Below are 23,461 nucleotides of genomic sequence, written 5' to 3' on the forward strand. Positions count from 1 at the left end.
GTTGGCACTTGTATGTCCCACCATGTACCACAACATATGGTGGGTAGGTTGCCATATCAATTGCACTGTCAGGCTCTACTGAAACCTACTCAAAAACCACGACCCATGTCATGAATTTCCTACCCTCTAGCTAGTGAATCTCAATACTCTCCACAAAGTTCACTAAAACAGTACAACTCAACAAAGAAGGCCAACAGTTAGTTATTGAAAGGTGAAGTCACCAAAACAACTCATTTCAAGGTGAAGTCACCAAAACAACTCATTTCCTCTGGGCTAGCTGTTTGCCACACCTAACTTCCTGACAGTCAAACGCATGGCCAGCAACCGCAAAAGTCAGACTAATCTATCAGGTTGGTTTTTGTCTATATTATCAAGCCCTGTACACACAAGCAACCAACAAGATCAGAGTGGCGATACCGAACTAAAGAACATTGGCGACGAAGACTGGTGTGTTATTGACGATACAAACATGGAGAATAGTGATGGCACCACCTCAAGTACAAGAAAGAAAAGCTCAACTAAATCATCACCTAGTTTAGGGCCTGGTTCAATAGGGCCTAGAAGCAGCTCTGTGTCTGGTCAAAAGAGTACTAGGTCTATTACTTCCTCTCCAAATTCGCTACAACGATCATCGAGTAGCCGCGGACGAAAGCCTACCAACTTGGACGTTCTACAAAATGGCCGCTCGAACGGTCGTAGTTCGTCACCAGGACGAAGTGTAACTGGTCCCGGTAGAAGCAGTAGTCCGAATCGAAGCCCTCTTCCGAAGAAAAGTTCGATGAGTTCAAGTCGAAGTGCATCGTCTCCCGTCCCATCACACACACACCAAAACGGGACGAAATCTACGGCAGACATGGACGATTCTTCACTGGCGTCTAAAATACGGGACACCCTTCGAATTAGCCGTCCCAAGAAGAAGAAAGGCACCAAAGGAAAAGGACTTGCTTACTCCGTAACACCTGTTGAAATCAATATGAACGCGTCGTCGAAATATCAAGATCCATTCGAGACAAGTTGTTCTGAGGGTACAGATGCTAAGGCTAGTCAAGATCACAGCTTCAAGCCTGTGTCTATCCCACATAATAAGCCAGAGTACTGTGATGTGTGTGGGGAGACGGCCTGGGGGCTCTACAGACAGGTGCTCAAGTGTGCCAGTGAGTGTGTACCTTAATGTGTAAACACCCTTAATGTGTACCTTAATGCTACCTTAATTAATGTGTGAACACCCTTCCTTATTGCTACCTTAATGTGTGTCAATGTAACTACATAGTACCTTACCGTATAGCGGGTAATTTTCGTGGGGTAAAATATTCGTTATTTTCGTGGGCAGGCTGACCTTCACGAAATGTTAACGTAGGCGTGGCTTACCGGAACGTAGGAATGCAATGCAGCCACGAGACTAAACGAAATTTTTACTCACAAAAACCACCGTTTCTCGAGTTGAACGAATTTTTTACCCCACGAAAATTACCCGCTATACGGTAACGATAGTACCTTATATAATGGTGTACAGATCGAGGTAACTGCTTTATTGTGTACTAACGTGTGTACAGTATACAGCACATGTATAGGTAATTGTAATTGCATTGAGATCACCTCAACACAACCTACCTTAATTAATACACCTTCATGCCACCTTGTTCTCACCATGATGTGACTAATGTGTACCTTCACAAAGTGCAACACTGTACAGAGCCTGTGTTAATGAACAGTTACTGTATATGTGTGTACAAGAATCGCTTTCTGTTTAATTTGAGGTGCTTCATGGAAAACATGTCTTAAGGAAATCCTGGCAGTAGTTTGCGGTGGGCTGTATTGTATATAGCTTTATGTATGTGTTTATTTTAGCCGTGTGTGTGTGTTCAATAGGGAGGTCAATATAGTGATAGCATTGTAGGGACAGTACTGAGTGGTCTCAATAGAGAGGTGGTCTCTTTAGGGAGGTCAATATTGATAGCATTGTATGAGATGGTATACTTGGACTAATTTCGTAGTTTTGATTATGAGCTGTTAGCTGTAAATGATAGCTTGTCCCAGTCATAATAAAAAGACCTTCTGTTCAATTAGCTTGACCGTGGGATTTGAGTAATGTCCATTTGTGTGGCTTTCCTCATTTTGTGTGTGTGGGTGTGTGTTCTGTTTCAGGTGGTGTGTGTTCTGTTTCGATAAAAGTCAATAGATAGTTTCTCTGATGGGAATTAGTCAATTCCATAACAACACTCCAGACCAGCACCAGCTGATTGCATACATCGGTAGGTAGGCAGTGAGCTCACAATACTGTATTGTGAGTGTGATCACCTGTTAACAGCATTACAACACACCACACGTGTGTGTCATATCCTTTATCAGTGATGTAGGATTATCACAAAGTTGTGGCTATAATTATCATTTTCAATCGCTAATTTACTATTTCACTTATCCCAGGATGTCTCAGCTGTATGTGATGTTGTTTCAACTACTGTTTACGTTTGACCTTCCTTCAACAGCTGCCTTCATATGATATACACATGCATATAGCTTATACACCAGTACCTCACACACACACACACACCAACCAGAGTGTACTAGCTGGCTTTCTTATAATTATAGTAAGCTTGTACTTATATATGTAGCTCTGTAGTTTGTAGTTAGTTTGTGTATATTGTGTGGACTGGCCCTACCTTTCTATATTAGGGGATATATTTAATGCTGAGTTAACACTTTGTACGGCACCTGGCATGTTTAAGTATACATCAAAGCTATGCCATATCGTACAACACTCCCACCATTCCATTGCACATCTGTATAATTATGATTATTTGAAGTCTTTCAATTACCTGTGAAGGTGTGTTGCTCATTGCGTACATGTGTTTGTTTGACCCTACATATACATGTACATGCGTGTACAAGTAACCACGGAGCTTGTATTTGGCTTGTACCGAAAAATGTTTGTACCGTAACATTCGTGGGAAAATGTTTATATTCCCTCTTGACATTTCCTATAATTATATACTAGTGTATTATAAGCTGTTCAGTGCTTTACATACCTCACTTGAAATGTAAACTTTGAGAAAACATTTAAGCCAACCACTAGCTACAGTGGGACCACACTATAGGCTTTGTACACTATAGTCTACAGTGTACACAGTGGGACCACACTATAGGCTCTGTACACTAGCTACAGTGGGACCACACTATAGGCTCTGTACACTAGCTACAGTGGGACCACACTATAGGCTCTGTACACTAGCTACAGTGGGACCACACTATAGGCTCTGTACACTACAGTCTACAGTGTACACTGTGGGACCACGCTATAGGCTCTGTACACTAGCTACAGTGGGACCACACTATAGGCTCTGTACACTAGCTACAGTGGGACCACACTATAGGCTCTGTACACTATAGTCTACAGTGCACACTGTGGGACCACACTATAGGCTCTGTACAACATTTCTGCTTCTTTTTAATTTCAAGTGAGGTGATATTAGTGATGTAGGTTGCATCAGCTTTGCGTCCGTGGTGATTAACCATATATCTGGGTATTGATTTCATTCCTGTCATTTCTTGGTCTTCCTTTTGGGTTTAGAAACTGAATTAAGTTTTTGTTTTCCATGACTAGTCATAACCTTACGTGTAGTCATATCAGGGAGGAAGTTACTTCCATATAAGGAAGTCCTTGCAGTACACACAAAAGAAGCTGACAATGAGTTATTGAAATGATCACAATTTTAGGTATTTATAGCTGATAACTAAAGTTGGCATGTTCAGCTACTTCTACACATAATCGTCACAGCAATGTACTACAACATACAGTGATGTGCCCACAATGGTCGGTGGTTGGTACTAACAACCTCTAGACACAAAGTAACCACGTCTTAGGCTAGCTAGTTTACAACATAAAAAGAAGTAAATGTGTGTCTTGAATTTGAGATCGAGGATTGAAAATTAGCCACCATTTTGAAAATGTTGGTCACAATCACAGACGATACGAGACACTGATTAAACGTGTTATGTCCTGTTAGTGTTTAATAATAATAATAATAGCATTGTTTTCATACTTTGTTTCCGTGGCAATAGCCCGCTACTGTGGCTTCTATTGACAAACAAGATGTTAGTGAGAGCCTGTGTCATAGCAACGTCAATGTGTATAGTGGTGATTTGTGTAGTATGGTAAAGGGTCATCGGAGTATAAAGTAAACTATTATTAATTGTACGTGTACGTGTATGTTTTAACTCCTTGTGCACTGTATTAGGCATGTGTATTTTAACCCCTTGCCCACTGTAGGTTGTGAGTTCATTGTCCATCGCAAGTGTGAGACTAAAGTGACCGTCACTTGTTCCTCTCGTCTCCATGCCGTCCTATCACATGACAAGCAGGTGATCTATATAAATAACTATGTACACACACGCATATGTACCCACACTGGTCAATGGGTGGTGGTTGGTTCTAACCTCCTCTAGACAACTCTTATGTAGGTCTGTTTGAGTACCCATTCATGTTAGTGAAGCGATTTTGTGTTTTAGGATTGAAATGGCAGCGTATCATTTGATAATTCTGATAATTCTGGCCTTTATACATGTATGCTCGTACTAATGGAGCTGTGGATATGCTCGTACAGTACTAACCCACCCACCCACCCACCCACACACACACACACACACACACCACACACACACAGGTGGAGGACATCGAGATAATAGCGGCCGCAGAGAAACAACAACAGATAGAAGAAAAGAAAGTGAGTAAAGAGACTGTCAGTACATCTTGGTTCTTAACTTTTTGTTGCTCTGTGTTTATAGCCACTGTGAACATGTGTACAATGGCCTATAATGTACGAGTGTCCATCACCCCCGCCCACCACACATGCACACAGGAGTCTACCCCGCCCCTTCAGGTGGTGGTGTTGCGGAACCACTCCTCCCAGCACTCCACTAGTGACAACACTCACACTGAGTCAGGGTCATCCAACACCAGCAACAACTCAAGGTCAGGGATACATGATAATAAAAATACTAATAATTATTAACGTACATTATATAACTCCGTTCTTCTTGTACGAAAATATACACGAAAAAGGAAAAGTATGATAATTGTTATGAAGACGAACATGAAAAGTAACACTATGATCACATTACTCACTATAGTGAAAACAGTATTGACAGTTGTAAAGCTCAACTTGGTAATCGTATCTCGTGTTGTAGACACTATCCCAAATATGTACACTTCATTAGTGTCTAAAGCTTCGAACTCTTGCCGTGTTAGACTGCAACTGTCTTGATCTGCTGGTATTGAACAGCCGAGGGTGAGGTCACTTGCATTGTAGCGATACACTTCTCCTGTGATGGTGTAGTTGAGCTGTACGGAGCTATTGATCCAAATATTGTAGTAGTTGGACTCATTAAATGTCCATGTAAAGTTTGAAGGGCTTGTGACAATTGTTTTGGCATATGTTCCATTTATAACATTTCTTATTGCTATAGTAGTCATGAAGTTAGTTTCATTCACGTTGCCTGGTTGAAGCTGTACTGTCAGTGTGGAGTTAGGTGTCAAGTATTCCCTGTCAACCAGAACACTTGATTGAGGCTGTACATTTCCCTGCTTGAATATCGATTCATTGTACACTTCAGGATTCCCAATATAGATATCAACTTGTGACCGGTTTTGTTGAGTGATCTCTGTGAAGAAGTATATACTCTCTAAATCAGATTCTGTAGCCAGTAGAACAACATCTTGTCCATAGAGATACACCGTGGTGGAGCCAGATAGGAGTGTCAACAGATATACATACAGTGAGAACAGCGTGGAAAACACCACCATTAGGCATATGATAAGCAGGCAGTGGCACCATATACCATATACCTGCAAGATATTTATTGCACATAGTTGACTTTAACGCACGTTGACACTAGCATACATACACACATATATACATAATATTGTCATAAACAAGCTGACTAACGTTGATTGCATTGATTGTACACGTACCTGTCTTTGTTTTGATTTCCGCATACGCCTAGATCGTGGGTGGTTTAAGGTACCCAGTAAAGGTATAGGTTGTACGTCCTCCATCACGGGTATGTCCTCCATCACCTCAATCATTGGTGTGTCCTCCATCACTGGTGTTAGCTCCTATATCAAAGGAATACTCACTGTAACAGCTAGTGCATGTATAGAAATGATATCTACTTATTCTGTGTATATATAATTATACCTCTCTGACTCTGACTCTTGCTGTAGCATTAGACCTCTTGATTTCAAACACCATCTCTCCACTAGCTTCATCCACCCTTCGCTTGCACTCAGGCATGTCAGTTATGGTTTGTCGAAGCTTGTACTCAAAATATGCCAGTTGCTTGTCTTTTACTATCCTAAAATCAGTTGGTAGTTTACACACGATTTCGAGACGACTGTCTTTGGTGCGATAGAAGCAACATCTTGCCATGTATTGCCTTTGTAGTTCCTCGTAGACTCTTACACTTTTGTCTGTTTCTTGAATTGATAATGCCGTTTTTAAGCCTTTTATCACCTCAATGTTGAACCAAGAGCATAGCTCTGTGTCTAGGTACTTCTCAAGCCCTTCGTATGTTTTTACGTCTCTAAGCCTCTCCCTTTGATCTCCAGCATACATTCGAGTGTATAACGACTTTGTAGCGCCTTGTGGAGTCAAAAGAGCTTTCAAACAGTTGACAATAACTGGTAGGGCATGCTTCTTTTTTAGCTCATTTATCGTGTTTGAGATGAAGCTTCTATAACTTGCATGCATGTGAGCAGCTTGACACTGCAGTGCAACTCTGTATGCAGAATATGTCATTTCTGTTTTGCCTATTCTTTCTGATTGATTCTTGAACAGGCTGAGTTTTGTTGAACCTGTGCAGGGACAATCTTCTCCTTGCATGAAGTCTTCTACATGTATCTCACAATGTCCGCATCCACATTCTAATCTTATGCACAAATCATCGTCTTGTTCTGATTCGTTCGAGATTATGGTTGCTTGACTTTGTGTTTCAGACCGGGCTGAAAGAAGCATTTATGTTAGATACCGGGACACTCCTATAATACTATCTTTCACTTACCTTCTGCTCGTATCTCTTCTTCTTTGTTCTTTAACGCAACTACCAGGTCCCCAAAGTCTTCTCTCAGGATCTCTATGATGTCCTCATATCGATGTGGATAGGCCTTGATTTTATCCTCCAAGCAGATGGCCAGTTTCCTTGCCTTTTGTGTGTTTCCTATACTGTCGAGTTGCATTTCATTTCGTATCTCCGGTGATATGATGCCACTTCGAAACAGAGCATCAGATAGAGAGTTTGGGTCCTTTGCTACTTCCTCGATTATTGTCACATGACTCCAGACTAGTGCTCTGTAGCTAAAATGTGCCATCTTTTTTTTGTTAGCTTCTCTCTTCTTGTTTCTCTTGAGAAAGTGTTTGTTTATTTCTTGACACTAGTGCTAAGCTCATTCAATAGTGACAAACAATAGTAACAATGGTAATCATACTGCAAGGTAGCATATATCGGACATGGGTATCTTTAACACCTATGAATTTATTTGCCGATGTTACCCCCCCCTCATATCACTCCACACAGCACTTAGAAGACACACACACACACACACACACACACCACACACACACACACACACACACACACACACACCCTCACCACCCACACACACACACACACACAGACCCTCACCACCCACACACCACACACACACCCTCACAGCTCCACCTCCTCCTCACAAGTCTCGAGTCATCAGCTGATCTTAGAGAAGACGAAGCTCACTCGTAAGATACGAGAGTACAACAGGAAGACCACTCCCGTCCACCACATCCACCTCAGAAGCTCAGTGAGTACATGCACACTGTGACACATGGCTACTGTATGGCTACTGTACATGTAAGCGCCACTATCAACTAGTGATGCGATGTTCTTTGAACGGCCATAACTTGGTTTTGGATTATCCAATTTCGATAGTTTAATGTTTTTCTGGTAGCTTAAAGTGAGCTCTTTCATATGGTGTATTAAAATCACAGGTCATTTTCGGGGCTAATTTTGACAAAAATGCGTGGGCTATATATATAGGTGGGGGAAAAGTTCAAATTTGGGTCCGTTAAAAAAGTTGAGCTGAAAATACCATCTGATAGAGCTTTTTCTCAGCTTTCCGAAAATCAGAAAATATTTTTAGTAGCACCACTAGAAATGTAGTTATGGTCGTTCAAAGATTTTAGTTTGCAAAGAATTTCATTTATACACATGTACAATAAGTCCACACATAATTGACCCCGCCCATTCACAGCACAACGATCCCAGTCTGATTGAGTACCAAGGGTTCGTGAGGGTTCACATGTGTGTACAGCGACCCATACACGTCTCCACGGCGATCACTCGTACCTCTTGGTATCGTCTCATGAGGCCAGTCAAAGAGAGGACCACCAACTCAGTGGATGGCATGTCAGATGGATTTGAGGTGAGGTATATTTTTATAATAGCACACTTTATTGATTCAGTATTAATGTATGCACATAGAAAGAACCCTTGAAACACATTCTGTACAGATCCTTTTGCATGCAATCAACATACAGTTCACTTGTACTATGACACTTAGAGGTTTCACTGCACTGGGAGACAGTGGGAAAGAAAGGAGAATACATTCACTAACATAGTATTATGTTATGTAAGGTTTATATTGTGTTGTACTGATATCCCTCTCTCCACTATTGTAGACTGCATTCTACCTGCCCACTGACACCAACAGACTGGTACACATCATCAACACAACCACCACCAAAGAGGTACTGTACAAGTATAACCATGCTACCAAAACACACACATGGTCTGATTAATATCACTCTTCTCATCTGCACATGACCTCTGCTTAATCAGCTGTGGTCCACCACTACAAATGTAGCTACCAAAACATACACATGGTCTCACTTCGTTGATATGCATGATGACCTCCTGTTGTTGACCTTTTCTTTTCTCTCTCTTCAGTTGGTGTCCATTTTGCTCAAGAAGTTTTGCGTAACTGACAATCCAAAAAAGTTCTCATTGTACGAGGAATATGGCAGTGACTGTGAGTACATATACTGTGTCTCCCTTATATCTGTGGTCAGGTTAATCCTCCAAACCTTCATACACTACAGTGCATAGGATCATTACTAGTATAATAATGTAAATACATGTACCTCCCTCCAACCCCTATACTCAGTAGAGCTCTGTGTATTGTATTGCTAGTTTGTGTTATTGGTCTAAAAATTCTCCCACACACACACACACACACTCACTACACACACTACACCCACTCCACACACCCACGACAGGTCGGCGATTGTTTGAGGAGGACCACCCGCTGGAGATCATGCTTGATGGCAGCTGTGCTCATCGTAACAGCAAGCTAGTGCTCCGTGACAACACATACTCAACCATCCAATGGGACGCATTCGCTCTGCCTGAACTCACCAACTTTATTCGGATACTCCATCAGGAAGAGGAGATATACATAAAGAAGGTGACTCTTCAGTAGTTAGCATACTTTAGGGCAATGACATTATTTTGTTTAGCGTTCATTTAGAAGTTATTGATCACTCCCCCCCCCCCCCCACACACACACACACACACACACGCACAGCTGACGGCAAGGTTTGCTGCCTGGAAGCAGTGCATCTGTCACGCTCAGAAGGAGGCATGTATGGAAGACATCACGAAACAGACAAGACAGAACATAGCTAGCAGCTCAAACACTACCCCCCCAATTAGCAGAAAATTGCCCCCCACTAACTCTTCCCCCAGACCTAAGAGAAAGTTGCCCCCCACACCCACTACTAAAGTGGAGAGTGTAGTGTGACTGTATTTGCTGATTTTCTAACTCTGTTCACTGTATTTTCTACTAATTGTTGCACTTAATTTACTGACGATGTTTTGCACTTTCACTTTCATAGTGTGTCTTGTTTACACTTGTTCAACTGGTAAAATACTTCTCGTTTAAAGATATAATATTGTGAATAAGACTGGCTCTCATGCGGCAAAAACAAGTATAATCGGTTAGACATAATGATTATAATAATGAAACAATTGCGGTGATGTCATGGTTCTGCAATACGTAGCGATCCGAAGAAAATTCCCTGCAGACCACTTTTCTCAAGGTTGCCTTTGATAGTCTTATTGACTGCTGTCAGCTCTTCAATTATCATCTTTCTAAAGTCTTCGTCGATGGACAGACTCCTGTCTCTCATATTCTTAGCTGTTCTCGCATTATTAACCAGATGATCTTGTAGCATATTAATCATGGGTATCATCTTAGAAAGCTGTTCAATGGATGCCGGTGATTTGGCTTGCTGGGTGTACTTCCCTCCCCTGCTCATAACCCCAAGAAGACAAAACTCTTTTTCAGGATCGTCAACCGTTTGATACACCATGACCGGAGACCCACTGGCCCCATCTGTTGCTGGAGAGTTGAATGGAACACAAGGTCCGGTATCTTTTTCTCTAACAAAATGTTCACTGCTCGTAGTTTGTTTCAAAATGCAAAACTTCTTTGTTGGTATATCCGAGTCAAAATCCCAGTAGATGTGGTACAGCATATCATCTTTATACGTACAAGGAGCTATACATTTGAACTGGTTTGAAGGAAGCTGCAAAGCATCTATTTTGTCTTGTCGAAATAAACCGCCTTTGGTAATGTGTTTGAAAATACCAGCTCTGTGACTATGTTTGCAAGGTAATAAATGGCTGCATCGTGGGTACTTGTGTGTCTGCACAGTCTCTTCCTTGTCCAGATCTATCCACTTGAAGACAACTCTCAGGCGGTCAAGTACCACAAGCCCGTGCTCAAGTACAACATGTGAACATGTGTACAGACAATTCCCACCGTAGTAAAACACATTACCGTGATCATAATCCTCCATAATCGCATAGCCGACTACTTTTCTTTTTTCATGTAGCTTTTCATACTTTTCCAATTTATCATTGTCATATTTGGTGAGGGGAAACGGTTCCTTTCGTAGAGCTTTCATTAGCTGTTCAAGAAGTGTTGGTGTCAGCTTCACAGTCGTGTAGCCAACACCTTTTCCCATTTCATGTAGCTTTACAAGCATTATTAACTCATTAATCCCGTCTTTGGTGCGAGGAGATGGTGGGTTTCGTAGAGCCTTTATCTTGTCCACGAGTTCCTTCTCTGAGTACAATTGAGGTTCGGGCTTGGGCTGAGACTCTTGCTGAGTAGCTGTGGACAAAACGGACAAGTATTCATTTAGGACATTGTACTAATTATTATTATTTATTGTGCTACTGCTACGTCTCGTAGTACATCATACAGTATATAGATAAAGGAAAAAGAGGGATTGGAAACAGAAGCACCCTCGCGGCACAATCCATGTTTCCCCGTGGTTTAATCGAGCGAAGGCTATTCTCACATGAAGAATACATTTAGTAACAAGACTAGAACCAGTACAGTGTCTGTGAGGATGAGGTGCTGTATTGATTGGAGGACCTTTGAATGCCAGTCAGAGTAAAACCCCAAAGGAACAACATTTTAAGGCTGCTATTCCGCAAAAACCTTCTGCAGAAGTTTATACCCTCGACAGTACAGTACTACTAGACTACTTGGCTCAAAAGGCGCCACACAGAGATTGATAACTCACCCATCTCCTGTGTTCAGTAATGGTTGAGATTCACTAGTCACTCAGTTCAGGGACATGGGTACTTCTTAGCTTCACACAACACAGATATTAGCAACACGTGGCTATACACTTTGCAGGCTTTTCAACCACGCCCTTTCGATACCGGGGAAATCCCTTACAATAGGTAAATCCCCTCACAAGCAGGGCGAACCGAGTCGAGTCTAGTTGGGCGGAGTCCAACAAACGCTTCGACCAGAGCGCAGCGTTGGTTGGACTCCGCCCAACTAAGTCGAGTCCAGGCTGCCTCACTGAAGCTGGCCGGCTACTAGTCAGGGTGATGATGTCACAGCCATGGTGGAGGAGGACCACTGCTCAGTGTATATTGGAGGTAGAGTAGCTAGTTATATAAGTATGTCTGGATTTCTATTCCTATATAAATTATATCCGATAACCTAGTACCTGTAGTCAGTATGAGTCGCTGATGGTGTACGCTACTTGAACTCGGTATATACTCTCACACATCACACACACACATACCCTCACACATGCACTACACACACCCACACAGAGGAGCTCCGCTTGGAGTGCTGGTTGTGGGGGAGGGTGCTCCCGGAGCAGTGTAAGGTAGTGCCTGGTAGGGTACGCACTGAACTACGACTGAGGAAGGTGGAGCCTCTGATCTGGCCATAGTATGAGATGGTGAGATTCTATAGACACAGTCTAGCACGTGAGTTAGCTTGAGGCTATGAATCGATGAATACTACGTTAGTTTTTTGTCTGTGAAGTCTGGTAAAATGTAGAAGTTAACCCCTTTAATTGTATGTGTGTCTTTTTACGCACTGTACACATGTGTGTTTTAACCCCTTGCTCACTGTAGGTTGTGAGTTCATCGTCCATCGTAAGTGTGAGACTAAAGTGACCGTCACTTGTTCCTCTCGTCTCCATGTTGTCCTATCACATGACAAACAGGTACGTGATTATGTACACATGCACACATGCATGCAGGGATGTGCCCTTACTGGTCAATGGTGAGTGGTTAACCTGTTACCACCTCTATAGAGACAACTCTTACTGCCACAGTCATGTTTGTAAGTAAAGAAAATAAAGCAAAGCAATTTAGGATTGAAAAGAGCAATCTGACCTCTATATACTGTACCTGCTTGTATGTACAGTAAACATCGCCTCCCTCGAGAGTGAGTAAAGAGATCAATATACATGTACTTCTTATTTCTGTTAGTACTATTTATTTTTTGCTTAGCTAGCCACTCTAAATAATTACGACGGCTTAACGTACATGTACATACGGTTTCACATCGGCCCACCCACCCCCCACACATGCACACAGGAGTCTACTCCGCCCCTACCCACCCCCCACACATGCACACAGGAGTCTACTCCGCCCCCACCCACCCCCCACACATGCACACAGGAGTCTACTCCGCCCCCACCCACCCCCCACACATGCACACAGGAGTCTACTCCGCCCCCACCCACCCCCCACACATGCACACAGGAGTCTACTCCGCCCCCACCCACCCCCCACACATGCACACAGGAGTCTACTCCGCCCCCACCCACCCACCACACATGCACACAGGAGTCTACCCCGCCACTTCAGGTGGTGGTGTTGCGGAACCACTCCTCCCAGCACTCCACTAGTGACAACACTCACACTGAGTCAGGGTCATCCAACACCAGCAACAACTCAAGGTCAGGGATACATGATAATAATCATTATTACGTACAGGATACATGTTTGACAATAAAACCATGATAATTGTACAGTATCATAATTATGCATGAACTACAACTACACACAGCTTATATTAATAATATATCCGAGTTTTACGAAACTTTGTGGTACATATTATGGTCGTTAACACAAGCATTATGAGTAGTAACCCAAAGTGCACTGCAAACATCATATGGATACCAGTAATGACTGCAATATCAGCAATTTTGTAGCTCAACTTGGTAATCGTATCTCGTGTTGTAGATGCTATTCCAAATATGTACACCTCATTAGTGTCTAAAGCTTCGAATTCTTGCCGTGTTAGACTGCAACTGTCTTGATCTGCTGGTATTGAACAGCCGAGGGTGAGATCACTTGCATTGTAGTGATACACTTCTCCTGTGATGGTGTAGTTGAGCTGTACGGAGCTCTGTATCCAAATATTGTAGTAGTCGAACTCATTAAATGTCCATGTGTACTTTGAAGTGTTTGTGATAGTTATTTCGGCATATGTTCCATTTAGAACATTTTTTATTACTATAGTGGCCGTAAAATTATTAGTTTCATTCACATTGTCTGGTTGAAGCTGTACTGTCAGGATGGAGTCAAGTGTCAAGTATTCTCTGTCAACCAGAACACTTGATTGAGGCTGTACATTTCCTTGCTTGAATATCGATTCATTGTACACGGTGGGCTTCCCAATATAGATATCAACTTGTGACTGGTTTTGTTGAGTGATCTCGTTGAAGAAGTATATACTATAAAAATCAGATTCTGTAGCCAGTAGAACAACATCTTGTCCATAGAGATACACCACGGTGGGGGACCCAATGATTATCAAAATTACATACAGCATAGTCGGCAGGACAAACCCAATGTTTAGGCACATGATGTAAATCAGGCACCGGTTAGCACGTACCTGTTATAATTATTATAACCACTATGTTTCACTTGTGAGACTATATGTACATTATATGATGGTCGAAAATTTCGAATTTCTAGAGTGGCTGTAATTACATCAACTACGGTAGTAGCCTCGTTCCCAGGCCGTCGTCAATTGGCTTGTGTCGACCTAGCGTTCAATTTGAGACGGATCGGCCTGGAAACGAGGCTACTATACAGTATAGCTGCAAATTAAAAGTGAGCAAACTTCAATTAAAGAGCTCCAAAGCTCTGCCATTAATTTTAGACTTTGGACTTTTGGCATCTTTTTTACATCATTTCCCACTCTTTGAGTTGCCCTGTGATTATGCCTAGACTCGCAAGCCACTCCTTTTTCTGATTGGACGGGGCGAGAAAAAGGAGTGACTTCTGAGTCTCTGCATGCAACATAATTAATACAAAAATGTTCATCATGGCATGTATTAGCAATAACTAGCTTAATGTTGTGTAGCTTTTGACACATCCACTGAGGCATCAGCACCCGCGGTGCTTTAATTAGTTAAGGTATTAAAAACTGTTGACACTAGGATACTATAGCATACAGGTGCCCATATTATTATATACATGTATCTGAGTAATTATAATGCTTATTGTACACGTACCCATCTTCGGTTTGATTTATATATGCTCCCTGATCTTGTCTGGTTTGAGTTATCCAGTGAAAGCATAGGTTGTGTGTCCTCAATCAGTTCCTATATCAAAGAAATATTTACTGTGGACGTATAATTATAATAATTAATGTACCTCTCTGACTCTGGCTATTGCTGTAGTGTTAGACCTCTTGATTTCAAACACCATCTCTCCACTTGCTTCATCCACCCTTCGCTTGCACTCTGCAGGAATATCGATGGTTTGTCGAAGCTTGCACTCAAAATATTTCAGTTGCTTGTCTTTTACTATCCTAAAATCAGTCGGTAGTTTGCACACAATTTCGGAGTGACTATCCACAGTGCGATAGATGCAGCATCTTGCCATGTATTGTCTTTGTAGTTCTTCGTAGACTCTTACACTTTGGTCTGTTTCTTGAATTGATAGTGCCGTCCTTAAGCCTTTTATCACCTCGATGTTGAACCAAGAGCACAGCTCTGTGTCTAGGTATTCCTCGAGCTCTTTGTATGTTCGTACATCTCTAAGTCTCTTCCTTTGATCTCCAGTATACATGCGACTGTATAACGACTTTGTAGCGCCTTGTGGAGTCAAAAGAGCTTTCAAACGCTTTGCAATAACTGGTAGGGCATGCTTCTTTTTTAGCTCATTTATCGTGTTTGAGATGAAGCTTCTATAACTGGCATGCATGTGAGCAGCTTGACACTGCAGTGCAACTCTGTATGCAGAATATGTCATTTCTGTTTTGCCTATTCTTTCTGATTGATTCTTGAACAGGCTGAGTTTTGTTGAACCTGTGCAGGGACAATCTTCTCCTTGCATGAAGTCTTCTATCTCACAATGTCCGCATCCACATTCTAATCTTATGCACAAATCATCGTCTTGTTCTGATTCGTTCGAGATTATGGTTGCTTGACTTTGAGTTTCAGACAAGTCTAAAAGAAGCATTCGTGTTAGATAGTGACACTCTTATAATATCACCTTTCACTTACCTCCTGCTAGTAGTATCTCTGCCTCTTTGTTCTTTAACGCAACTACCAGGTCCCCAAAGTCTTCTCTCAGGATCTCTATGATGTCCTCATATCGATGTGGATAGGCCTTGATTATTTCCTCCAAGCAGATGGCCAGTTTCCTTGCCTTTTGTGTGTCTCTTACACAATCGAGTTGCATTTCATCTCGTATCTCCTGTGCTATGATGCCATTCTGAAACAGAGCATCAGATAGAGAGTTGGGGTCCTTTGCTACTTCCTCGATTATTTTCACGTGACTCCAGACTAGTGCTCTGTAGCTAAAATGTGCCATCTTTGTTAGTTCCTCTTGAGCAAATGTTTGTTTATTTCTTGGCACTAGTACAGTGTCAGCACATATATAGGCTAATAACGCACGTCATATGAAATTGATATACCTACCCACGCATTCCATATTCTACACAGCTTCAAAACAGTATAAACACACTCTATCCACCCCCACTGCACACACACACACACACACACACACACACACACACCACCCCCCACTGCACACACACACACACACACCCTCACCACCCACACACCCTCACAGCTCCACCTCCTCCTCACAAGTCTCGAGTCATCAGCTGATCATAGAGAAGACGAAACTCACTCGTAAGATACAAGAGTACAACAGGAAGACCACTCCCGTCCACCACATCCACCTCAGAAGCTCAGTGAGTACATGCACACTGTGACACTTGGCTACTGTATGGCTACTGTACATGTAGCGCCACTATCGACTAGTGATGCGATGTTCTTTGAACGGCCATAACTTGGTTTTGGATTATCCAATTTCGATAGTTTAATGTTTTTCTGGTAGCTTAAAGTGAGCTCTTTCATATGGTGTATTAAAATCACAGGTCATTTCGGGGCCAATTTTGACAAAAATGCGTGGGCTATTATAGGTGGGGGAAAAGTTCAAATTTGGGTCCGTTAAAAAAGTTGAGCTGAAAATACCATTTGATAGAGCTTTTTCTCAGCTTTCCGAAAATCAGAAAATATTTTTAGTAGCACCACTAGAAATGTAGTTATGGCCGTTCAAAGATTTTAGTTTGCAAAGAATTTCATTTATACATGTACAATAAGTCCACACATAATTGACCCCGCCCACTCACAGCACAATGATCCCAGTCTGATTGAGTACCAAGGGTTCGTGAGGGTTCACATGTGTGTACAGCGACCCATACACGTCTCCACGGCAATCACTCGTACCTCTTGGTATCGTCTCATGAGGCCAGTCAAAGAGAGGACCACAAACTCAGTGGATGGCATGTCAGATGGATTTGAGGTGAGGTATATTTTTAAAATAGCACACTTTATTGATCCAGTATAATTGTATGCACATAGAAAGAACCCTTGAAACACGTTCCCTTTGCATGCAATCAACGTACAGTTTACTTGTACTATGACACTTGGAGGTTTCACTGCACTGGGAGACAGTGGGAAAGAAAGGAGGAAAAACTAAATACATTCACTAACACAGTATTATGTTATGTAAGGTTTATATCGTGTTGTACTGATATCCCTCTCTCCACTATTGTAGACTGCATTCTACCTGCCCACTGACACCAACAGACTGGTACACATCATCAACACAACCACCACCAAAGAGGTACTGTACAAGTATAACCATGCTACCAAAACACACACATGGTCTGATTAATACTGTGTTTTGCAAGTTGCTTTTCATTGTGCACAGCGTTGTCTATAGTACTACTGAGTCTGTAGTAAAGTGAATGTGTCTATTCAGCAAAAAAAAATTAATTTGCTAACACTTAGTTAGCTAAGCTGTTAGTGTATATGCACATGCAGTACTCTGTTGACTTGCTATACCTCTGTTGCATGATTGAGCCAGTATGGGAGTTGTTTTAGTTATAGAAGTGAGCAGGTAGAGATTAGAGGACATAAAGAAAGTTATGAGTCAGCACATTCCTGATTAAATCTAGTAACCACAGTAGTACTATAGACAACGCCCATTTACTGTGCACAATGACAAGCAACTTGCAAAACACAGTATCACTCTTCTCATCTGCACATGACCTCTGCTTAATCAGCTGTGGTCCACCACCAGCTACCAAAACATACACATGGTCTCACATCTTTGATATGCATGATGACCTCCTGTTGTTGACCTTTTCTTTTCTCTCTCTTCAGTTGGTGTCCATTTTGCTCAAGAAGTTTTGCGTAACTGACAATCCAAAGAAGTTCTCATTGTACGAGGAATATGGCAGTGACTGTGAGTACATGTACTGTGTCTCCCTTATATCTGTGGTCAGGTTAATCCTCCAAACCTTCATACACTACAGTGCATAGGATCATTACTAGTATAATAATGTAAATACATGTACCTCCCTCCAACCCCTATACTCAGTAGAGCTCTGTGTATTGTATTGCTATTTTGTGTTGTTAGTCTTATCTAAAAATTCTCCCACACACACACACACACACGCACGCACGCACGCACACACACACACACGCACGCACACACACACACACACACACACACACACTACACCCACTCCACACACCCACAACAGGCCGGCGATTGTTTGAGGAGGACCACCCACTGGAGATCATGCTGGATGGCAGCTGTGCTCATCGTAACAGCAAGCTAGTGCTCCGTGACAACACATACTCAACCATCCAATGGGATGCATTCGCTCTGCCTGAACTCACCAACTTCATTCGGATACTCCATCAGGAAGAGGAGATATACATAAAGAAGGTGACTCTTCAGTAGCTAGCATACTTTAGGGCAATGACATTATTTTGTTTAGCGTTCATTTAGAAGTTATTGATCACTCCCCCCCCCCCACACACACACACCCACCCCACCCCACCCCACACACACACACACACACACACACACACTGCACCCACCCCACCCCACCCCACACACACACACACACACACAGCTGACGGCAAGGTTTGCTGCCTGGAAGCAGTGCATCTGTCACGCTCAGAAGGAGGCGTGTATGGAGGACATCACGAAACAGACAAGACAGAACATATAGCTAGCAGCTTAAACACTACCCCCCCAATTAGCAGAAAATTGCCCCCCACTAACTCTTCCCCCAGACCTAAGAGAAAGTTGCCCCCCACACCCACTATAGCTACTAAAGTGGAGAGTGTAGTGTGACTTGATTTGCTGTCCACTGTATTTCTATTTGCACTTTTCCTTTTCAAATGACGTTTTTTACTTTTATTTTCTAAATGTGTCTTGTTCAATTTCTCAAAAAACATACATGTACAAAATATACAAGTTGCAATTGCAGATAATTTTTATGTGCTAGAATATAAGTCATATAATTATGTAGGTACAGTCTGACCATGCAGACTAAATAAATTATTGCAGCATTTGTAATTATATATATTAAAACTGAGAAAGTGCAAAAAACTACAATGCCACTAGCTATTATACTTACACTAAATAATTAAGATCGCTTAGTGGTCCTGTTCCTTGATAAAATGTAAGGATATATGTACATGCACATTTGATCTCTCCGTTCAGCCATCTTAACAAATTTTTCATAATTGCATAATCTGTCGTGAATTCTCTCTTAACAGTTAGCACATTATCTGGCACATCTTCCGTATCGATATAAAATTCTCGTATAAATTCCATCATATCTTGCATATCTTGCATATAAGTATTTAGCACAATGGTATATTCCATATACTTCATATCTTGAAACCTCGTTTGAAGTCTTGTCCTCGTTTCAAGTATATTTGGTCTAAGCGCCATTCGAAGTCGTCCTACAGACATTCTTAGTGCCATTTGATTCAGTATTGACCACATTTCATGCATTTCTTTGTATTTATCGTGCTGCTCAATAAGCCCACCAAGTGCTTCCTTAAGGTCACAAAGTGATTCGGTTGATTCGGCACATTGTATGCCTTCCCAGCCTTCCTTCATTACCCCAGCAAGACAAAACTTTTGTTTAGAATTTTGTTCAAACTTTTCATAAACCATGACAGGAGAACCACTGGCTCCTTTAGGTGCTGGAGACTCAAAAGGAAAGCTTGATGATCCAATATCTTTTTTCCCTACACTGTATTTGTCCAATGTAGTTTGCGTTGGTGCATTTGAAATGTGGAATATTTTTTGCAAATCCCAGAAAAAGATGTGGTAAAACTTCCCATCTTCTGCCACGCCATAGTGCGACTGAATTGAAGGTAGCTGTGGATCTGCATTCATTTGGTCTTCTCGAAACATTGCTAGGTCAGATTCGTCCACGTCCACGTCCCCGTGTTGGGTAATTTTTGTGTAAATACCCTTCCTGTGACTGTGCTCGCAGGATAGTGAACAGTCGCATTGTGGAGGTGGGTATGTGCGTATCACAGGGTTATTTTGGGGTTCTTCACTCTCCAGATCTAGCCATTTAAAGGTAACACTCATACGGCCAAGCTGTTTTTCCTTTTCTACAACATGTGAACACGTGCACAGCACATTTTTCCCATAGTGAAACACTGTACCATACTTATACTTGATTTGACCATCTTGTTTAAACTTCATAGTCGTGTAGCCAACACCTTTTCCTTTTTCGTGCAGCTGTTCAAGCAGATTCAATCTTCTATCAACCTTCTGTTTATTGAGGTGGAATGGTCTTTTTCGTAAATACTTTATCTCATCCACGACTTGCTTCTCAGTGAGTAATTGATTTTCGTTGCTAAGCAGATTCGATCGATAAGTCTGTTCGGTTTGGGTGAGGGGAAATTGGTTTTTTAAAGCCTCAATCTCGTTGCTAAACAGATTTAATTCAGAAGTCTGTTTTTCAGTGAGGGGAAATGGTTGGCTTTGTACAGCCTCAATCCTGTTGCTATAAAGCAGAATCAATCGATAAGTCTGTTCTTCAGTGAAGGGGAATGGTTGGTTTTGTAAAGCCTCAATCTCATGCAGGATTTGCTCTTCAGTGAGTTGATTGATGTTAGGTGGACTTGCCATCCCTGGCTAGGCTCAGTACTTGATTCTCGAACTCAAAGAGTTGGCCAAATTCCACCACTAGTTGAGGTCAACAGGCAGAGAAGGAGACCTCTTTAAATACTCGCTTTAAATACGGGGAGAGTCCAATCAAAGATATAGGAGGGAAGGATTGGCAACGGAAGTGGTTCACGTGATCATTTTACACACGTGTTTCTGCAGTTTTGTAATGAAACCATCCGTGACTCGCCTGTTTTCCTGCCAGAATGCCCGCGAAAAGCAGAAAAGTCTGTTATGGTCTTCCTTTAGTGCCTCATGATCTCTCATGGTGTTACACTGATGTTGTGCTTTATTTAGAGTTAGATTATCTTGCCAGTTTGTAAAACTAAAGAAACAAAGACTTTTTACTACAGAAAAACTACAATTTTACAAGGTTTGATCCCTTTTTAAGAAACAGTACTCATCCATATTACTATTTTTCAAGTTTTCCTGGTTGTATGTATGTAGGTTGATCTACTGAAAGGCAAAAATCGCCTATTCATACCATTTAGAATGTGTTGTAGTGTTGAGTATGGCTTATTTCATCTGACGTTTTATGCTCCCTTTTTAAGAAACACACATGCTTTTAAAATTATACTGACTTCATGAGAGTGTTTATCAATGTCAGGTCCATCAACTGGTACAGGTTTTGTGCTTTAAATTTTAGTCAGTTGCAGAAAATATGACTGGAGGTGTAAGGCCTGATTATCGGCTTATATAGTAAGAAACAGAACTGGGATAGAAAGCTCCAGGTCAGTGCCACAGTGTTTTACTAACTCATTCATATGCCCCCCCCCCCCCCCCCCACATACACAGTCATACTATTAGATCTTCATCGTACTATCAGTATGCTGGAAGAAATTATGAAGCTGAAGAAGGAAGAGTTGATTGACTATTTTGGGCTAAATATAAAAAACGAAATGAAAGACTTTGTTACATGCAAAAGACCCAGTTGTATAGCACCAGCTCTACCTCATGCAGTAGCAGCAGTAGCAGTTCATTATGCAGCTTATTATGGCAGTTTATATGACTTGTGAAATGTTGATAATTTATTAAAAAAGTTGGTATTAATAAAATGTCGTACAGAACATGTTACAGAGAATATTGATAATGGCTACAGTACTATCAGTCTATCTATGTTATCTAGTTCTTGTGCATACAAGCTCTGGGCTTGTATCAAATGTGAGAATGGACATGAACACAAGCAGTATTGTCTAAGTATTAAAGTGTTGTTTCTGAGCTTCTCTCTTTCTTGTTGACTTTGAGAATCCCTCTCAGTATTTAACTTGAGGCAGATTCTTGGGATGTCAACTTGCATCTGTCATCAATGACTTCTTTCAGAGTTAATAAAGACTTGTTCTCTCTGTTATTTTTATTGCCATAGTTTGGAGGCAACAAAAGTAGAGGCGAAGTGATGCATTCCAATGACGTAAGCGTGTCACGGATAGCTTCAAATTTTCTACCGTTGCCAATCCTTCCCTTCCTATATCTTTGGTCAGTCAGACAAAGAGCGGTGAAATGTCGAAATAGTGCAATTTTTAAAATGACAATATTCATTCATTAAAATGTTCATGGATTATGAAATGAGAGATACAAAGAGAGAAAAGGCTAAATAAACTATCTGTCTAGCCAGTTCCTTATGTGGCCTTTCCCTGCAGAGATAGAACAGTTTGAACATGAGTCAAAATAATTGAAATATTGCTGAACACAGGCAAACCCACTGCCAATCCTATGTAAAACCTACTGGTTTTACTAATACAATATATACACATGTATAAGCAATGTGTGTACAGTCAATGTGTATGTGTTAGCCATGCATGTACACACTGTAAGGTCAATTGTACTGATATCCCTCTCTCCACTATTGTAGACTGCATTCTACCTGCCCACTGACACCAACAGACTGGTACACATCATCAACACAACCACAACCAAAGAGGTATTGTATAAGTATAACCATGCTACCAAAACACACACATGGTCGGATTAATATCACTCTTCTCATCTGCACATGACCTCTGCTCAACCAGCTGTGTCCACCACCAGCTACCAAAACACACACATGGTCTGATTAATATCACTCTTCTCGTCTGCACATGACCTCTGCTCAATCAGCTGTGGTCCCATCTTTAGTTTACAATGCCACCAAAGAAGTAGTACGTACACCTATAACCACCTTACAAAACACACATGGTCTGATTAACTGATTCCCAATGACCTCTCCATCTGTTGATTATGATGGCTGACCTTTTCTTTTCTCTCTTCAGCTGGTGTCCAAAAAAGTTTTGCATAACTGACAATCTATTCTCTTAGGAATATGGCAGCGATTGTGAGTACATGTTATCAGTCATGACAACCCGAGTTATTGTTTTCTACGGTAGCAAATGTATCATGTGATCAATAGTCTGGTGCTGCTAATAGATATTGTACATGTACTACGTTTGTCTTTAAACGCCCCCTCCACACACACCCACTCCATCCAACCCCACTCCACACACCACACACACAACAGGTCGGCGATTGTTTGAGGAGGACCACCCGCTGGAGATCATGCTGGATGGCAGCTGTGCTCATCGTAACAGCAAGCTAGTGCTCCGTGACAACA

General features: G+C 41.7%; 5 protein-coding genes and 1 long non-coding RNA gene across 9 annotated transcripts; 3 read left to right on the plus strand and 3 right to left on the minus strand.

Annotated features, from left to right (window-relative positions):
- The first annotated feature begins 116 nt into the window (after window positions 1-116).
- Window positions 117-9,942, plus strand: LOC135345368 (ras association domain-containing protein 1 homolog). The gene is made up of 10 exons (XM_064542784.1): window positions 117-1,154; window positions 4,268-4,359; window positions 4,662-4,721; window positions 4,857-4,969; window positions 7,708-7,831; window positions 8,282-8,452; window positions 8,709-8,777; window positions 8,977-9,058; window positions 9,306-9,493; window positions 9,614-9,942. The coding sequence occupies exons 1-10, from the start codon at window positions 314-316 to the stop codon at window positions 9,827-9,829; spliced, it is 1,956 nt and encodes a 651-aa protein (XP_064398854.1). The 5' UTR covers window positions 117-313; the 3' UTR covers window positions 9,830-9,942.
- On the minus strand, window positions 4,991-16,397 carry LOC135345367 (uncharacterized). 2 transcript variants are annotated; one of them, XM_064542782.1, is made up of 4 exons: window positions 7,057-7,511; window positions 6,195-6,997; window positions 5,969-6,112; window positions 4,991-5,842 (listed from the first exon to the last, which is right to left on the minus strand). In XM_064542782.1, exons 1-4 carry the CDS (start codon window positions 7,361-7,363, stop codon window positions 5,006-5,008), a joined length of 2,091 nt encoding a protein of 696 aa, XP_064398852.1. In that variant the 5' UTR covers window positions 7,364-7,511; the 3' UTR covers window positions 4,991-5,005. The 2 variants fall into 2 exon arrangements, with proteins under 2 accessions (XP_064398852.1, XP_064398853.1); XM_064542783.1 differs by lacking the exons at window positions 4,991-5,842; window positions 5,969-6,112; window positions 6,195-6,997; window positions 7,057-7,511 and adding exons at window positions 13,309-14,254; window positions 14,880-14,969; window positions 15,022-15,818; window positions 15,876-16,397.
- LOC135345372 (uncharacterized) lies at window positions 10,068-11,762 on the minus strand. The gene is made up of 2 exons (XM_064542787.1): window positions 11,625-11,762; window positions 10,068-11,206 (listed from the first exon to the last, which is right to left on the minus strand). Exons 1-2 carry the CDS (start codon window positions 11,626-11,628, stop codon window positions 10,068-10,070), a joined length of 1,143 nt encoding a protein of 380 aa, XP_064398857.1. The 5' UTR covers window positions 11,629-11,762.
- Window positions 11,854-19,090, plus strand: LOC135345373 (ras association domain-containing protein 5-like). 2 transcript variants are annotated; one of them, XM_064542788.1, is made up of 10 exons: window positions 11,854-11,991; window positions 12,172-12,330; window positions 12,481-12,572; window positions 13,159-13,313; window positions 16,447-16,570; window positions 17,014-17,184; window positions 17,440-17,508; window positions 18,051-18,132; window positions 18,434-18,621; window positions 18,812-19,090. In XM_064542788.1, the coding sequence occupies exons 2-10, from the start codon at window positions 12,300-12,302 to the stop codon at window positions 18,908-18,910; spliced, it is 1,011 nt and encodes a 336-aa protein (XP_064398858.1). In that variant the 5' UTR covers window positions 11,854-11,991; window positions 12,172-12,299; the 3' UTR covers window positions 18,911-19,090. The 2 variants fall into 2 exon arrangements, with proteins under 2 accessions (XP_064398858.1, XP_064398859.1); XM_064542789.1 differs by having other exon boundaries at window positions 13,201-13,313; window positions 18,812-19,089.
- Window positions 19,091-19,097: 7 nt separating this feature from the next.
- LOC135345370 (uncharacterized) lies at window positions 19,098-20,976 on the minus strand. Its single transcript, XM_064542786.1, has one exon. The coding sequence runs from the start codon at window positions 20,839-20,841 to the stop codon at window positions 19,318-19,320; it is 1,524 nt and encodes a 507-aa protein (XP_064398856.1). The 5' UTR covers window positions 20,842-20,976; the 3' UTR covers window positions 19,098-19,317.
- A 5-nt stretch (window positions 20,977-20,981) lies between these two features.
- Window positions 20,982-21,921, plus strand: LOC135345376 (uncharacterized). Of its 2 annotated transcripts, XR_010397726.1 has the most exons (3): window positions 21,041-21,250; window positions 21,485-21,608; window positions 21,673-21,921. It is a non-coding gene; the product is annotated as an uncharacterized LOC135345376 (long non-coding RNA). The 2 variants fall into 2 exon arrangements; XR_010397725.1 differs by having other exon boundaries at window positions 20,982-21,608.
- The last annotated feature ends 1,540 nt before the right edge of the window (window positions 21,922-23,461 follow it).

The sequence above is a fragment of the Halichondria panicea genome, chromosome 12, assembly GCF_963675165.1.
Source record: "Halichondria panicea chromosome 12, odHalPani1.1, whole genome shotgun sequence".
NCBI lineage: Eukaryota > Metazoa > Porifera > Demospongiae > Suberitida > Halichondriidae > Halichondria > Halichondria panicea.